Below are 20,208 nucleotides of genomic sequence, written 5' to 3' on the forward strand. Positions count from 1 at the left end.
GGTCCACCTGGAAATCAAAAGTTGGATGCTGTATCATCATAGTCCATTTTAAGATGATGGACCAGAAATTTTTAAAATAGGGGATGAAGCGTTAAAAAACTGGTCAACTTGTAAATATATTATTGTTTATAAGTTTATAATTAATGTGCGTGGAATCAGAGTAAAAATTGACAATTTGTTGCATTTTTGAATTATAGTGAAAAACTAGTTAATTTTTTTTGGTTTAAATATTCTTATTTATTTTAAATGTAAATTAAAAATAAATTTTTTGGTTGGGCTTTCATTTATGAGAATATTAATCTAATAAGTTCAGTGTAGCGTTTGTTTTTTTGGTTTAGTATGTATAGTTAATAATTTTTATATTATTTTCTTTTTATACAATTGACAGAAGTTTCTTATTTTAAGCAAAAAATTTTCACTCTTGAATGTATGGTTTTGTGTTTTTTTTCTTTATATTCTATAAGGTTGCCTAGGTATTTTATATTGTTTAGAATATTGTTAAGAAGAAGGCGTAACATGGCTTTTATTAAAGCATCACCATTGAGGAATTTTCAATATAAAAAAAATAATCATACTAGGGTAGCTGCTAAATTCTAATGATGATATCGATTTTTAAAAAAAATGTGTTATAGCGTTTGCCAATTTTCAATGTTTGAGGAAAAATCTACAAGAAGTAAAAAATTGCATTCTATAAAAGTATATTAGGAGTTGAATTTATCTATAAATTCATTATTTTTTCATAATTTACTACGGGATTTAACTATGGTAACAAACTTTTGTAAAATTTGCCCATATTTTTTTAAATAGTAAGTGTGATTATATTATATTAAGAAACTTAATTAAAAAAAATTTTTCAAATTAAATTGTATTTCATTTTGTTTTAATCAATATTTAATTATGAAAATAATTCTGTGAAAGAAGTTTTTTTTTTACTTTGTATCACAGTATGTAGAAAAGTAAGGTTACAAAAAGTAAAAGTATATAGAAAAGTAAGAATGGTTTTTTTATAATAACCCGATCATCTTGGTCAAGAAAAGAGGCCAACCTCAGAATCTATCGGAATAACCTGAATATTTGTACAAACCTTTATTTTGATTGTACAAATGTGTGCCCGTCCTTAGATATTCAATACAAAAGGTCACAAAAATTAGTTTTTTGAGAAGATTTCGTTTCCTTTTTTTCATTATAAAATTTGTAGAGGATAAAATTTTCTACAAATTTTGTAGATATGATTCAAAACTGACCCAGTCTATTACACTTTTTTTTTTTAACTTAATTATTCATTAAATACTATTTAAATAATTATTTAATACCTTATATTTATAAATATTGATCTTGCACTAAAGTACGCATAGCTAAGCCCTTCATCTTCTGTGCCTTGTATTTCAACAACGGTTCAACGTACAAAAAAGTTTCATCTCTAACTGTAATAATAAATGAAAATACGATATTCTTCTAAGAAAAGAAAACGTTATATTCTCCCAAAAAAAGTCTAAGGATTCTCACACGTGAACATATGTAACTTTTGAGACAACATTTGTACTATCAAAATAATGATTTGAACAAATATTCAGCTTATATCGATAGATTCCGAGGTGAAATCCCTAAGATGAATAGACTATAAATCAATGGCTAAGTATTGAAATTGTCGAATTTTATTATTGAAAAATACTTACCTACAGTAACAAAGAAATTGGAAATACACTGTACAGACGCTAATTGGCAGGCGTTGAGAAATTTGAAAAGCGCATATGTTACAATTTAGATGATGTTATCGAAAACAAATTATTTTACTGATCTTAACCTTTATTTATCAATTTTAATAAGTTCGAACCTTCGATTCGAATAAAATGTATTATCATATAACTGGTAAATATAATAAAAGTTTCGCTGTATAGGTTTCAAATTCACAACTGACGCATAGTCAACTCTGCCAAAAAACTGTTGTGTTTATTTACTATCTTAAAAAAAAAAAAAACAGATCGAAGAAGGGTATATTTTTGCTTGTTTGTTTTAGTTTAATCACACATAAAAGTTTTAAAAATTATTTTGGTTTTTATTTATTTTTTTATTTATTTATAAACATTTTTATTTTATTTTATACGTTTTGAAAAGTTTTGTTAGAATATTTCCACGCTTGTTTATAATGGAAAAATTAATAATACGAAATATTTTCCAAAACAAAAAATCATATGTAATAACATCAATAATTTGTAGGCTTTAAAATAAACCAGTATTGTTATTTTAAATTTGGGAAAAATTACGTTTCCCTGATAAATTAAAATATTTAGTTTGTTTAATATTTGTATACCCAGGTATTTAGAGTATTTGTATTTTCAATTTGAAGTTTTCAGGAAAAATCAATACCAGCAGAGTAAAAAAAAATTTATAATTTTCACCAGTGGGTTATCAGTTGGGAAATGCATTGTTTTCGACATACAGTCTTGAGAAATACAACATTATAAATACGCCAATATAGGAATACGGATAGAAGTTATCTGGTTTACAATTGGGTATGGTAAGAATTCCACTCGCACAAATTAGATGTATTCTGCATTTCGGTCAAACTTTTACAAATTTTGACAAATGATAGCTTAAGTCATTTTAAAGAAAAGTTTCCATGGTCACAAGTCATGAAAATGACAGGATTTCATGTTATAGCTAAATTAAAGTTGGAAAATGTAGTTATTTGTATAATATATGCCCATGTGTGTATAGGCAAATATATATACAGATATGTATAACTATGTGTGTTTTTTAATGTAAGGGTGTTGTTTTTTAATCGTATTTTTGAAGAATATGTTACGAAATTAAAAAAAGAAGAAGCAGTGTTAAATGTTCAGTGGATCAATAATATAAAGTGTTAAGATCAATATTTTCAGCTACATATATACGTACATGATTATTGACAATGAAATTACAATAATTTTTTTATAATGAGTACATTTTCCAACTTTAATTTAGCGATAACTTGAAATCCTGTCATTTTCATGACTTGTGAGCATGACTTAAGCAGGGGCAGTATGAATCCAGATCTATATATGGACTCAGTATCCATTTGTTTGGTAACTAGTATTAAACAACTATTTCGAAAAATTTTACGTTCACCAATAATAAAACTGTGTATGTGAATCCGAGCGTATTAATTGAATATTCAAATACACTCACGCTTGATCAATTTATAACACTGGGTATAAAAATTATATTTAATTGACAAAAACGTTAATTGAAATTCATTACTGGTATTCTGTCAAATGAAAAAATAAATAAAATTAACACTAAAATTTGTTTAATCAATGATATTCATCTAATTAATCTGATTATAGATTCGCATTTTTAATTTATATATATTTATTTGTTATAAAATATAATTCAATAATAGAACTTTGTAAATCTCAAATAATAATTTTTAAAATAAATAAGTAAATGAGTTTCTATTTTTAATCTCTATATATCACTATAATGCATCTTTGTTTTTATTAATTTCAATTGTACTGTTGCGATTACGCTGAGTAATTCTTATTCAAGCTTTCCAAGTGTTCAAAATGAGTGAGATTTCACATTTTAATAAAATTATAACTATTGAATCATTCAAATATGTACGATCGCATAATCCACGGAAAGCAAAATATGTAAATCAACTGTGGGTGGTATTGATAAATGGAAAGTAATCAGGTGGTCTAAATCGGAACTATTGTAAAAGCGGTCCACTCCCTGAATAATAGTACAAATTTTTATTGCCACTTGGCAGGATTTTTCTGATTTGAGTTTGAATATTTTTATTGGCCTTAAAAAATGGTAAGTACAAGTATTATCATCTGGTAGTCGAAATTGTAACTACTGAATTCGGACCCTTTTCTAATTTTAATTAGTACGAATTATTATCGCTAGTTGGCGAGTTACAATTCTCAGTTATCATACTTAGTTTGTATGTTGAACGAGCCACTTCCACGGAATGTTCTTGCAATATTGCTTAGTTATATATCCGTAAACATATAACGATGTCAACTTACAAACTGTATCTTATCTTTTTGAATGTACCCCAATTTTTGTGTTCAGAATCGATGCCATGATGGATGGTCTATCAGCAATGTAGGGATGTAGAATAAACATGTTGAAAACTGGTAATACATCTAAACTTTGCTAAATTAAGACATTATCAGGGGTAAGACATTATCGCAGTGTCTTTTATTGCTAAGCGTTGGAAAACAAAAATACTATTTTAATGAGATATCTTTTTGCACCAAGAACTCAAGAACCAAACAGAACCAAAGAACCAACAGAAAGTAGAAGAGATAGAAGATGTTTAGCAAAGGTAGTTGCATCTATTCAGAAAGTTAATGGTTTTTAAACGTAGCTCGAAACACATAAAGCAAACATGAGTAGTGTATGATGATGTCGTAAAATTTGTTTGATTCAATGACTTGCAATTATTAAATCGTGTCACATGAAAGTTTTTAACAGTAGAGTTTGTATTGTATTCTCTGTGTCACAAAAAACGCACGTTTTAGTTTATATACTCTATGTAAATCTGTGCGATTTTGTGACACGAACGAGCGGGTACGAACGAACCGAACGTTGCACGAAAGGATGTCACATTGTGATCAACTTTTTTGTTAATTAAACAAAACTTGAATCAGATTCCTCAGTTCAACACTAAAGAGTCCTATACTAATTTTTTTTTTTTTAATTTGTAATAAACATTTATCGAGCTAATTAAAAAATATAAATTTTTTTTTATATACATAAACTTTCAAATATGATTTTTATCCTTCATGTTTATAGGTTGTGGTAGATGATACTAATGATTTTTTAATATTTTTTATTTTTATGTAAATTATACGAACACATTGTGATTATTGGTTTATAATTATATTTTTTTATGGTTCTGTACACTATTATAGTAGGCATGGGCAAGTTATTTTAAGTCGAAGTCACAATTGTTTTAACTTTATTGTGTGTCTCTTTATCCAAGGCCGCATTGCTCATAGAGGACGAAGCGAGACAGGTATACGACTATTCTACCTACCACAGTTTCCCGGGGAACTTCTGTAAGTCCCGTTTACCCATGCCTGTTCTACAGTCTTTGATCACTGCTTCAATTCAATACTAAAACCTACAAAAAGATGCCACACTAACTCTGGAAGTATACCTACCAATATTAGAGAAAAATACAAGTCATTAATTTTACTTGCAATTCACAGTTTTAAGTTCTCATTTCCATACATGTTTAGGTACTTAAAAGGTCTATAGATACTCAAAAAAAATTCATTCTAGCGAATAAAAATAGCTTAAATTAAAAATTTGAAAAGTTTAATCCAGATAAATATTGTGTAGATATTCGAACAAAGTGTAATTTAAGTTTTATAAAACGAGAGAAGTTAATAAACTCATCTACCTTTGGTTTTCCAGACCTTGATCAAGCCTCGGCCCAGGTTAATAATTAGGACATATGATTATCACACCATACAAGATACAGGGCACCATAAAAAACATGTCTTTGTGTTTTCACTCATCAAGGGCCAGTAGAAGATGGATGTCTGTGCCAATAAATAGTTTGAACATATACCTAAATAGTATGTTAGTGAGATTCCTGATATTCATTCGGAATTTTTAAACACATCTTTTAAAAATGGGCGATACCTAAACTTTCCCTAACTTTGTTATCACACATTTAAATCAACTAAAATTTTTATTGATCGGAATCAAACAATTTGTTCCCGTAAAATAACTTCGAAGTTTTACATTGTGCGGCTTAGCCTTTATACACTCTTCGTCAATTTTTCTTTAAAATATTAAACATATGGTAATGTGACCAATCAATTTTAATAGCCTCTAATTGATTTTAAATTAGATAAAAATATAACGAAAATCCAATAGATTTGTTTTAATTGATACTTAACATTTGTTAATTATTTAGAGATTATTGTACCTTGAAAAATAGGAAAGCTAAATTTTATTTTCGTCGCTTGTCAATATCTTTGAAAGCTCTTCAGTTTTGTTATCAGAATTTCAATCCTACAATCCTAGTACCTTTTCTTGGTATAAAATTGCAAGCAACTCAATTCTTATATTAATTTTTACATGTGGTAGAGTATACTAAAATTATTTGAATTTTTATGTATATAAAAATATTTAATTAGATCTAACTATACATTAAATAGAAAATGAAATGCTCTTTTGCAAAGTTATGACAAGGTCTGAAATTTGCTTATATTTGATAAGCAAATTTCCAGCTTTATATGAACGTATTCTTATTGTTAATGAAATTTTCCGATATATCCAAAACGTTCATCAGTAAATATTCATCAGTTTTTGTACTGAATAAAAAATAAAAAGAAAGGTACGAGAAACTTTGTTTTCATTATAACTCCGTCAATTTGTATGCAAATGACTTGAGATTTTTTTCATAAAAAAATAACAATCAATCTTTTGAAAACTAACTCCTAATATACTCGTTACCGGCGAAAAGAGGGATATGGCTCTGATAGAACGAACTCAAGTTACTTTTTGCGTATGAATACTCATTAAACAGATGTAATGTTTATTGTAGAAATTATGATAACCCAAGGTTTAAGGTACGGAAGGAAGCTTGAATAGCTCACTGTCAATTTATAAGAAAGTGGCGCTACACTAGCTTATTTTTTAAATGTGTACTACCCACAATTATAAAACCAACTTATAAAAAGTCATTAGTTAACTTTCAACAAGTGTACTTTTGACTTGTGGTATTATGGAAACGAACCCTTTTGAAGATGTCGGTATTTTGTTATGTGCAGATTTCTAATTATAACGTCATAATAAACACTTAATAATACTTTTAAAGTTTAGAAATTAGAAATGTGCAGATGCCAAAGAAAAACATTAACAATTAAAGCATTATATTTTATAAATAATACTGAAGAAAATTTTGTACTAACTACATAAGACAAACATTATCATATTATTATTAAATCCGGACATATAACTATTAATAATTCCCGACACTTTCGGTAGTGTTTAATTATAGGATAGTCATCATCGAGTGATATCTTCAAAAATGTTCGTTTCCATAATGCCAAAAGTCACAAGTGCACTTGTTGAAAGTGAGCTAATGATTTTTTTAAAAGTTGGTTTTATATTTGTGGGTAGCACACATTGTAGCGCCACTTTCTCATAAAAGAAGATTTTTTAATTTCTTTTGGGATAATTAAAAATTATATTTTTTTGATCTGCACTTCTTTTTTATGTTATTAGGTTTTTAGGTCTTAATTAGGCACAATGAAGTTATATGTATAAGTATAATTTATATAATCTATAATATTATTTTATAATTAATATAGGGACTACCAATTAATTTGTTTTTTAAACAAGCGTATATTTTTTGAAATTTTTCTATCTGGTTTTTAATATAATGTGGAATAACATTCGTCATTTTTGATTTTTTTTTTAATACACAACGCTTTTCTTTCTGTTTACACTGTCCGTCTTTCTCGTGTTGAATTACATGTTTATTTCGCAATCTTTGTTCTTGTTTTACAATTTAAATTGACGAGAAATTTTATTTGCGAAAATTGATTTAATATTTATAACTATTTTAAAGTTTAAAAAACGTTTGATATTTCACTTTAGTTGACAGCGTTGTTGCAAATAATGTTAGTCAGTCTATTGATTCTTAGATTAATGAGCTTTAATTTTTTTTTTCCATTTTGAAAAAATGTAAATTATTTCTGAATAATCATGAATCGTCCAATTTACAGCCTCATTTTAGAGTCGAGAGAGTTGTGGTATTTATATTGTACTTGGCTGTTGATTAATATGAACCTCGCTTTATTTTTTACAATAATTTAAAATATTATAAAGATAGCCCGGCATGAGGTAGTCCAACAACATTAAGCGCTGTTGTGAACAGCGTGTTTTTCGAAGTACTGAATTCCAAAAACTTCGAATTGCATATTAAGTCTGAAAGTGTTATCATAAATAAAAATTAAATACAAAAATTGTGGCCGAAACTTTACAGGCAGACATGACCATAGCCTGACACCCCCAAATTATAATTTTTAGAGTTGTGGACATCGGACATAGCCTTTAGTCCAGTGTCGGGCAAAATAATTTTTGTATTTGTTTTTGGTTTATAGTAATTTTAAGAACAGCGTGAAAGCAGATATTCATCAATTAGAAAGCTTAGCCCGCTATTAAATCTTCCATGCTTAGTGTTGTCGAATTTTTAGTATGATTACACAATTTTTTTTTTACTTGTTCCAACTAATTACAAAATATTTTCCTTAGCCCTACAAAATTTACTTTTCAGTATTTGAATTTTTCATTTAAAAAATATTAACATATAACCAAATAAAATTTAGACAGGGTGGGTGAGTTTAGTGTCCATCTTTGAGAACAAAAACTATTGTAAAACAAAACCCATCAGTTTTTGAAATTATTTTTTTATCTTTTCAAATACATAAAAAAGCAAAAACTAAAAAAATTATTAACATTAAAATTTAAGTTTATTATAAATTGTATTTTTAAGTAAATAAAGTTCATTAGTCGAGTTTCACAACTTACGACTTTTTATTGCGAGTTAAAAAAAGAAGGGTACCTAAAAAGAAGGGTATCAAGAGAGAAAGAAATTTTACCAGAATAACCCACCAATAGTCGAAGTATTGAAAGAACGGAACTGATAATAGATGGTTCAATCCTGCGGAATGTGATGAATAAATTGCCTAGAAAAATGTGAACCCGTGAATGGACGTCATTTCTCTGGAATTATTATGGAATTAGCTAATGCAATGTACCTAATTTTGTAAAAAATACAATTAATAATTATCTTGAAAATCCAAGTTATATAATTTTTTTAAATCGCACACTTCTCTGCGTCAGTCTGTATAATGGTGTTTTTATTGAATTTGTAAATTAATCCTAAAATAAGAAGAAATTTATTATGCTTTCATAAACGTGTTATAAAACCTTCTCTCATCACGAGCTGAATAGTTACTTCCTATAGCTAGAGCTGTTGGAATTGTTTTATTAAACCTTAATAACACAATGCTAAGCTTTTGTTTAGTAATTATTATATAAATTTCATTAACAACAAAATAAGAGTGTCATCTCTCTGGTTCGTTCGTTTTTCATCAAGTAAATTGAACATTTCCACTTCAAAAGTGTATGGTTTTTACTATATCCATAAATCTCCATCTCATTAATACTAGGGTTGTCAGTTGACTGGTATTCACACAAATAAATAATAATAAACGCAAGAGAGTTTGTAACGGACACGGCAATAAGTTCCCTTTTAATTATCTAATAGGCTTTTGTCTTCATTAGTATCCGATTTACACAGAGGAAAGTATTATTGAAAATAAACAACTATTTAAACTATTTTGCATTTAAAAAACCTAATTCAAATTTACTTCTAAAACAGTGTAGAGTGTCATGGCGTCTTGAATGACATCAAACATTGACATACAATCATTTTTGTATACGCAAGTAACAATTATATGCAAGTTTACATATTTTTGTATATGTAAGTTTACATAGTGTTTCTTATGGTGTGACGTAATGCTTGCAAAGTGCTTCTGATTGATGTTTGCTTAATCTTTAAACTTTTTAAAAAATAAGTTTGTGTTTTGTTATCTACATTTCCTGATTAATCACTAGAAACTTTTATCCAACCGATTTATTCTTAGTGGACAAAAGCCTATTAATAGTGATTGCTATATCAGATATTTACAAATTTCGCAACATTTGACTCTGATATCTAGAATCGAATCTGAGCCTACTAGATGATTAGTTACAACAAATTTATTCTATATTTCCGGATCAAAACATGCAACATAGTATTTTTTGAGTATTAGCACGGGATACTCTAAACCATACTTTCCACGAGGAACAGTTTTCCGTTTCAGCCTACAAAAATTGAAGCGTTTACATATAAGACGTTAAAATATCGATCACTATCGTGAAAAGTCGTGGGACAAAAATTTTTCAAATCTATAAATTCTTTTTTTTATCTCTTTTTCGTGAACTACATCTGACAACCCTGTGACCTAATTTATTCCTATTTTCATTTATCATATACGTAAGCAGATTATTATTTTTATTTTATTTTTCATTTTCGTTTATTAAATTTATTTTCATTAAAATAAATTATTTAAAAGCAACAATCATAAGCCAATCAAAAATATTTCAAAATGGTTATATTAAAAAAAAAAAATTATATTAAATTAAATTTTGATGTGAATCTAAAAAAGAATTTATTGTATTTATGATTTATAAACACATTGAACGATGCTTATTGACCCAAAAAGTTCACAAGAGAAATTTTTATTTAAAACATTATTTTTCCGTGTGCTAGGATAGGGTTGATTAAACACCGATTTTGAAAATAATACAAAACTTGAATAATTTTTTCCAACTGAATTTAACCATCTTAAATAAACAATCAATAAAATTATTTAAATTGTAGTCTAATTAATTAAGCTTTATTGTAGCGAGCTTGCCTGGAAGAATGTCTACGTTTGAACGCTCGTCATTCTTATGGATTTACTTTTAAAACTTTAAAAAGATTATATAGTTTTCTTGATTGCTTTCTTTGTGTAATTTAATGTGGCACAAAATTTGGAAAAATTGATGGGATTTTTTTATACTTTTCAAAATCGCTCTTTAACTACACCATACGTATTGCGATTATGATTATAATTAAGTTTGAAATCATGATTTGTCGTTCAACACCTTTTTGATAAGCATAAAATATAATATTTGATCGAAATTAAGAAATACATTTTTTTTTTAATTCGTTCAATGCGATTTATAATCACTAAACCACTCTATTTGTATCAGAACTTCCCTTTACAACCAAATCGATATGTGAAAACGAATACATCACTAACATTTATAAATAAGTATCGGTTAAAACTTCAATCGAAAGTCTGTGCTTCGAATTCCTACTGTTTACAACAACTTTTCCACATTTTAATTTAATAATCACTATTTTTTTTAAATATGGCGCAAATCTTACAAGCATAAAAATAATTGCAGTAATTAACAATAACATTTGATGCACAACAACATATACTAGGCTCATACCATTATTTTCATAGTTTGTTTTTTAGAGTTTTGGTTTATAAAGTTTTTATTAGCTTTTCAATCACATAAATTTATGTTTAACCTTTTTTATTTTATAAAAAACACAAAAAAATTTTAGGTCCGTTTTTAATTTTTGTTATTATTTTTTTAAACAATTTTACACAACACATTATGCAAAATTTTAACAAATTGACAATAATTTATTTTCAATTCCATGGTTTCACTTACATTTTAACAATCACAAATTAATAATTCTTGTTTGAAGAGATTAATTAATATTGACTTTTTCACAAACAAACATTGATTCTTTCCTTTGAAGATAAAAATATTTTATAATTTTCCATTTATCTCGTAGGTACATAAAATATTTTTTTGGAATTTCTTTGTTTATACACCATTTCGCTGTGGTTGCGTTTTATTTCATTCAAGATGTCCCACTTGTATTTTGTTGTTCTATCGCCGGTGTATTGGCATTATCAAATCCTTTAATTAATGTTTCAATTATAAATTTTATTGTAACTTTGTATATACTTTCCACATTTTCTGTGTAGCGGTCACCCAATGTTGTTGAAACAGCTTCCAAAAATGGTTTTTCAATTCTCTGCAACAAATATTAACATAGAAATTAATATTCTATTTATTTTTCAGAATGAAATTTTTGAATGGAAGAAAGAAACATTTACTGTTCGTCATAGTTCGGAGTTGATTTATATTCGTTATTATATGAAATAAAAATTATTGTGCGTAAAACAAAGAAGGATTGTATGTGTGTATGCATGAACCCAGCCGGCCAGACTTTATCGCTTGAAGTTGTACACATACAATACCAATCACACACAGTAACACATAACCATAACAAACCATAACATACAGTACAGTCTTTGTTTTATAGGTAGGACCCTGCATAACAAGGTCAAAAAAAAAAACTCTTTTGGCTTCATATATTTTATATGGCTAACGAGATAGCTTACAATAGGTATGATATGAGTATTTCGCTTTTAAATATAAAATGTATCGTGATGTACCTCTAATCAAGCAACATGTTATACCACTAATACATGATAATATATACGCACTTAATTTTACAATTATTTTCTCCTTTGAAATAGATTGCTGTGAGTAGTTTAGCTTAGTAGAAGTGAGAAAAAAGATGTCTCCCTCACCCCGAATAAATAAAAATACTAGTTGAAGCTATTACTAGGTGCTGAGAAAAGAGCTTGTAAAAGCTTCTTAATGCTTGTAAAAGGAACTTGTAAAAAAAATACGCGTTGGGGAGTAACAGTGCTATTAACAGAAACTATTTTGTTTCTAAACTATTGATATTTTTTTATGCAAGGCTTTAAAAAAATAGAAAAACGTAAATTCTAGGTACTACAATTTCTCCTAGAATATTTTATTCTTTTTCAATTTTTCATTTCTCAAATTATTATTCAATTATCTTTTAAAATTGTTTTTGCATCATGTAATATTTGAAAAAGAAGATAATTGAATATTGATTTTGTGTGTCGGTATTATTATATGTGCGACAAATATAAAGTACATGAATTTATGTAATAATACGTTGCGTCAAAGAAAGAAATGAGTAATGAAGGCGGCATGAGTAAACTATAAGTCTATTTATTTTTAATTAAAAATCTGTAGTTAAAATTCATAGTTTTTCCAGATAGTTCAGGTTTATTTTAATTTCAATTATAAGACAATTCTTTTGTCTTTGTAAACATCACACTAAGGAACTACATGAACGAAACAAATTATATCGCCTTATTAAATTAGTATCCGACAATATCTGAAAGCTCTATAGATATTGAACATTCAATTGCATGAGCAAATCATACTCAAACATCAGTTATAGTTCCTTCAAAAAATCTAGAGAATACGTCTCCATCACATGAAGTGATGATGTTCCTAAAGCTTTCAAGAAAAGAAATAATTTACAATCTCATATTTTAAAGCCAGAAATATTATTGATAAAGGATATAATCTAAATTGATGTCAAGCTCTAAAACGCAGATTTTCTGAGAATAGTCACAATGGTAATGTATGGTAAACTCATCAAAATGAAGCCAATTTCGAAGTTTGGAACGTGTGGACTAAACCTCTGTATTATATAATTTAATAAAAAAATTGTATAGGCTCAAGTTAAAGCAGCACCACTGTACGTGTAATAAAGTAGGTACGATTTAATTGTTTGTAATATCTAATGAAATTAAATGCTTTGAATACCTTTTATACTTAACTCATGCAACTGCTTAATTATTTAATAGCCATTTGTTTTTATTCTTTATTGGATTGTAAAACGAATGATATTTTTAATTTATTTACAATAATAAATTGGCATACCTAAATACAGAGTGTTCTAAAATTGACTGCAGAACTCGGGACTTCAAAAATAAGATTATAAATACAACGAAAATGCTCTTTATCAAATTATGAGGCCTAATTTTCGAGATATGGCTATGGGAAAAACTAAAAAATGTCCCGAAATCCAGTATACGTGGTAGAAGTTCACTTGCTTATATGGAGTGAAATATAAAAATGTAATAACTAATACCTGTTGTTATATAAGCCTTTTCAACAAATCAAATTAAATAAAGTATTATAAGTTTTATAGATGTTACATAATCCTTATACCGTAACTGGATAATAATACTAATATTAAAGTAGTAAATAGTTCAATTGCTATGAAAATGAAACAACACAATTTCCTTTTATTACATCAAATGACTACTGTTGTATCACATTACAATTTTGCTGTTTAAACTCATGTTAAACGGGGTTGAAATTAAATGATACCATTTTTGTTTAAATTTACTCATTCTTATATTTGAATAATATCGTGAATAAATTTCGGGTAAAACGAAGATAGTAGTCCATATACGTAAAACGAAGTATTGCTTCACCTTCACTATTTTCGTTTATGTTGTTAAAACGTTACTCTGGAAAACATAATTTTTGGCATTCTTACATGACTCAAAATATAAGTTTCGTATTAAGAGCTCGCTCTCAGTTGCTTAGTTTTAAACTGACTTAAGAATATAAATAATTATATCGGTGACGTCAAAAGAATTTGACCGTTAACTTTCAGTCGACGTCTGTATATTGTTTATTCTATAATTATTACATCATACTCGACGTTACCTATGTAATTATGTCGAAGTTTAAATCTAAACCATTAAACAAAAATATTTTTACCTAACTAACTATGATTGCAAAATATTTTGGCTAAAAATTGTGGAATACTAGAGCAAAGGAAATATAAAGTTGGCTCGGAATGTGAAATTGGTAGCGAGAGAGACGGTGGACACGTAAATGAAAATTAAGAAAGAAATCCTTCCTTAGACGTGGAATTCATTGTATGTCTGTATAGTTCTGACCATAACGTATCATAGAAGCTTCTGAACTCGCGTTTCAAATAAGTTAAACTTCAAACTTAGGTACTGTCACTGCGTCTCTCGTGTCAATGATTATATATTTAATTCAAATTGAATCGTATATAGAAGTAAATAATGTCTTTGTGACAGCGAATGTACACTATAATAACTCGAACACGAACATGCTCTGCTTTTCATGATTACAATCGTATTCACATAAGTTTGTCGCACAATCCTTCGACCCTATCGCGACACTTTATTCCTGCCATAGTTATTATATTTAGTAGTAAGTACTTTAATATATAAGCAAAATAAAAAAAATTTTTAATGGACGATTTAATAGAAAGTTTCTCTCTAACACTTTTATCGAACATAAAAAATAAAATACTATTGTTATGAGTTATTAAATTTATTGTTGTGTACGATTATCGTGTTTATGTTCGAAGTAATCAAAGTATAATATCATGAGTGTTGTTTTGATTATTATTTTCTTAGAATCACAATGATTATCTGTCATTAAAAGCACTTAATAATATTAGGGAGGTTCTTAATTTGGAAAGAGCTTAAAAACTAAAATTAATGTTTTTAGAAGAGAAAAAGAAGTACGGATAACCTTCTAAAACAATTTTTGATGCATTGTCTTACAATTTGAAGTCTGTTTTATGTTCTGTTTTTATCTAATAATCTGAAAAATTGTGACTTTTATTACAATAATAAGGGTCTACAACCGCCAGGACAATTTTGGATAAAAGGCATATTTTATTAATAAAGTTAAATATTTTTATGTATATAATTATGATTTAAGCGAAATAACTATATTCCTACATTTAATTACTTACCCAAAAGTATTCAACTTTAAACCCAGGTATCCTCCGATGTGATGCTCCAACCTGATGTAAAAATTCAAAAAATGCATCCAAATTATCCAAACCTTTAATACCTTCATCTAATGTCGTCATTACTGTATTCGCATGTTCAGCTAATTCCATACTATTTGCTTGCTCTTCTCTAGTACGCAATTCTCTGAATTTATCAAACATATTTAATAAATCACTATGTTCTTCGAATAATCTGTAACAACAGAATGGCGTATTAGCGTAAACTATTAAAGCTAATGAATAATAACGGTATATAATGCTGTATAATATAAAAATGTTGAATGGCATAATTAGGTCTAAAAGAAGGCATATACTCCAATCATCTTAGGGTTTCAATCCGGAATCTAATGGAGTAAGTTGATTTTTTGTACAAACCATTATTTTGTACAAATGTTGTATCAAAAGTCACATATTCAAGGTCAAAGGTCTTACGTGACCATGTGTGACTTTTGAGACAACATTTTTAGGTATCTGAACTATTCACCATATGAAAGTGACCAGTTTTTCTGATGCTTCAATTGCTCGATAATCTCACATCTTGTATCTTTTCTCAGTCCAAGCCAGTATCTTAAATGTCTAAAACCTAGCCTTATAATTGAAAATTTATCATGTTCCCTACTAAATAACTTTTTTTTTATCAACTTATTCGTCCTAGAAAATTGTACTGGTTCTAGATGAAGCACTTAGTGATTTCATTCAGCTTAGAGAAGTTTGAGAATTTGTGGATGGAATCTTAATTGACAGCGCCTTGCAATCCTAGTATCTAGGTTTGATGGTAAATGTTTTGCAAGTGGTCGTTAAACTAGATAATAAAAAAACAAATAATGCGCTCTGCAGCTTTTGCCTATTCAACAAAGCAAATAAAAAACGCGTTCGCATAAAAAACATAGAAATGATGAAGCAGAAATATGACCATACACTAAAAGAATACCTATTATAATTCATGTCAAAATGTCAAAAACAATAAAAGTTGTATAAAACAAACATAGGCACAAAATATAGCTTTTATTTATTTATTGGAAAACTATGAATGAATAATCAAATCAATGAATGTACTATTAAATTTTTATACCTTAATATATACAGAGTATCTCAAAACTACCGCCGCAGGCGTTGAAATACATAGAGGTATATTAAAAAAAATAGTCATTTGCAAAATACTATTTAAAAATCCTTTTTAATTTTCTCATCATTTCACAGACAGCTGGAGTTTTTTTTGGCTGCTTATGACTGCGATATTGATTACTTAAAGTCATTGGTGATTATCCCAATATCGGATGAAATTCTAATGGGAAAGAGTCATCACAGTTCGAAGTAAATTCGAAGTTCTATTTACGAATTAAGGCTTTGTTAATGTTATCGTTTATAATTTTGAGAATACTTGTATCTCGATTAATGTTTGTAAAATTCGAATTTTTGTAAAAAAAAGGTGTGAAAATAAAAACTACAACAATTTATTCACTTAACATTCTCTTTATAAACATTTTCTCTAAAAGTGTAGTCTAATACAGAAGCGGATACAAAAAACGCAAAGGTAGTTTGCCCTTGGAATATTTTAATCTTTCTCCATATCGCCTTATCCATCTAATGCAATAGTTTTGAAACACCTGATAAATGAAGGCGACATAAATAGTAACCCAAGCAAATAATGTTATTTAGTTAAAAAGACATTCTTAATAAAGGGTTACGATACCTACATCAAAATATAATGAAATAAGGGTTTGGAATTTGAGTATAATTTGAGTATAATTTACGTCACAAGTTTAGTGTCTTTAATGAAATATTATATTTTATTATTAACGGAAAGTAGTTTTTTTCCATAGCACAATGTCAAGTAAGAATTGTTTTTATATGTTCATTAGATTCTGTCTCTAATTTTACTGTTGAGCTAGAAGTTGAAAGACGTTAGGTGCGAATTAACTGAAAGGGAAAAAGTTTTTCTATAACTGCTTTGAGAAACATTTTAGTAATTATATTTTTTGGCAATGAAAGAGGAGTGGTGATTTTCCTCTTTTTGATTTCAACAGTCCATTTCCGATTGTCTGTCTGTCTGTCTGCCCGTCTGTCATCGCGACACGTTATTGCTCAAACGAAAAGAGATATCAAGCTGAAATTTTTATAGCGTGCTGAGGACGTAAAAAGTTAGGTCAAGTTCGTAAATGAGCAACGTAGGTCTGTTGGGTCTTGGATCCGTAGGACCCATCTTGTAAACCATCTTGTAAAAAGATAGAACAAAAGGTCAAATATAAAAATGTTCCTTATAAAAAAATAAACAACTTTTGTTTGAAATATTTTTTCGTAAACATCACTGTTTACCCGTGAGAGAGCGCAAATTATGTGCAAATTGTAAAGTATGTATTATATGGGTATATATATCAGTTATATGTAGAATGCCATAAAACAGGAATTTTTTTTTTTTATTGTGATAAAAAATTATGCGGACAACCATTTAGGATACAACAATTCAACAGCATCACAATATAAATGTTGGATAAATTTTGATTACATCGTAAAAAACATAATGTAGTTAAGATAAACTAAGAAAGTCGCAAAACTTTCTATTTAAATATTTATAAAACAACTTTTCAATTAACCTATCAAAGCAATTTATTATTATGCAAATATATAAGCTTTGTGGAGAGAAGACAGGAGAGAATATACCTTAATAATTATGAATAAAAGTCAACAACAACTTTAGTGGTTTTATCAGTAAACATTATTTTCCACAACTTTTTTAATATAAAACAATTTTTAAATTATTATTATTGCAAACAACTAATTTCCATTTATATTACAAAGGCATCATTTTTACAGCGGTTAGCCCAAAAACAAAACCTTTGAAAATTTGGTGAAATAAAGTTGTGTTTAATATAAGATATTGTTAATTATTGAATGAGTGACAAGATGTTTGGAATAATTTTCTATAAAGGTATATATGTATGAAAGCTGAATTAGTATCAAGTGCATTTTGGGGGTGCACATTGGGAGAGAAAGTGCCCCCTTTCTAGATTTTAGCAGTTTTAAGTCTTTGCGTATCCCTGCATCCCTATAAATTGAGGTAGAGTTGAAAATTTGAATATAAGTTGAGTTAGTCTTCAAGAAGTATTTTTACTTGAATAAGGTTTTATCAAGAACTACGCATAGTCCCTCTTTCAACTTCTCGTAACGGTATGGAAGATAGTTCTTTTAAACCAAATTCCGTAAAACCATACGATTTGGAATACGTTTCAACTACAAAAATCCTGACATAGCTTTCAAGCTAAAAATAACTGCTAGCCCATAGGTATATATTTTAATATACAGGACATGTCACATTTGAGAGTTACAATAATTTGGCTATTTTTTTCTTTAAAGTCTGAACTATTTTATTAAAATCCCGATTATATACTGGTTATGCTTGCCTCTATACATAATTTAACGGGTTATTTAAATCATTATATCCAATCCGAATCTATCCTATATCTTTTCCCTACCCCTCCTTATATATTATAAATGTGAAAGTAATGATGTTTGTTTGTTTGTTTGTTACGCTTTCACGCAAAAATTAATGAATGAATTTGAATGAAACTGAACAATAATGTAGCTCATGCATCAGAATAACACATGAGCTATAATTTATAAAGATATATTTAAAAAAAATTATCCATCTATGGTCATCATCATGAATCATAAATTCATTATTTCTGTAAAAATTTAAAATAATAAATGTCAAACAATTCATGGGCATCTTTTCTGATATACTCAGTGAATTATAACTGATTTTACACTTTAAAAAATTGAAAACTGCATATATTTTAGCTGTGTAAAACAATCCCTTCAAGTGATATGGAAGGGGGATAAATGAAATCAAAAGAGGTGGAGGCTATAAACCAGTGAAGTGGGCGGGTATCAAGCTAGTAATATATAAGATTAGGAACATTTTCGTACATAGAACATAAAAGTAAATCGAAAATTTTCACTGATTAAACATTTAGTACATTCAATTAAATTTTAGATTAAAAATATTTTGTATATCATGCCTGTGTATAATATACCTACCGTAACATAGGGGAATATTAATGTATATAAAACGCTTACCATGCAAACACAAGTATAATCCGATGCTTAACTAAGCATTAGTTTAACCAAGCACAAAGTGTGTATATGACTGACTTGTTTGTTCGAGTTCGACTCAATCTATATCACTTCGAAAATTGTATATTTATCTACGCTTTGTGTGTCGATGAAGGTATATAATCGTGATCAATATGTACCTATAGAGTTCTCTCTATATCTATGTTGTTGATAAAATATTGTACGAAATACACTTCGTGACATAGAAACACAATGAGTTATATGCTTCCCCATTTCTGATACAAATGTCATACTGTGTCAGTGCGATTTAAAAAAATCATAAATCTAACCTATATCATAAAGAAAATGGCACACCGAAAACAATTCTTAATACCAACCGATATGAGGTTGTCTCAACCTCATAGCGAAATTAAATATGGCGAATGTTTCCACAAATTTTATATAACTACCGTACGGGGTTGAGTGGTGAAGTTGAGACAAACACATGAGTTGCTTGTATGAAAGTAATATACTATCTAACAAATTTCAAACCTTGAACAATCTTTATGTAGTTGGCTCAATCACATATGGACTAGTCATGATAGATATGCGATCAAAATAACCAAATCCTCTATTTAAAGCAAACGCAAAAAAATTTTCTTTTAATTCATCGATTCACTTTATTTACACGATTATATATTAACACGATATAAGTACAATTTTATTTTCCATCAATAAAATGAATGACTTAAACAAAAATCAATCTCTTTCATAGAAATAATGATTTTCTTTATTTGACTTCAGTGATTTTGTATCAATGAATTCATATTTTAAATTCAATC

General features: G+C 28.0%; 1 protein-coding gene across 1 annotated transcript in view; it reads right to left on the reverse strand.

The window, feature by feature from the left end:
* Positions 1–11,411: 11,411 nt before the first annotated feature.
* Positions 11,412–20,208, reverse strand: part of LOC123293782 (neuroglobin-like) — a 32,681-nt gene continuing 23,884 nt past the window's right edge. Inside the window, exons 2-3 of the mRNA XM_044874692.1 lie at positions 15,275–15,506; positions 11,412–11,665 (exon numbers count right to left, since the gene is read on the reverse strand). Coding sequence (XP_044730627.1) covers positions 11,489–11,665; positions 15,275–15,506 — 409 coding nt within the window. The 3' untranslated portion in view covers positions 11,412–11,488. The remainder of the gene's footprint in view (positions 11,666–15,274; positions 15,507–20,208) is intronic.

Source organism: Chrysoperla carnea, chromosome 2 (genome assembly GCF_905475395.1).
Source record: "Chrysoperla carnea chromosome 2, inChrCarn1.1, whole genome shotgun sequence".
NCBI lineage: Eukaryota > Metazoa > Arthropoda > Insecta > Neuroptera > Chrysopidae > Chrysoperla > Chrysoperla carnea.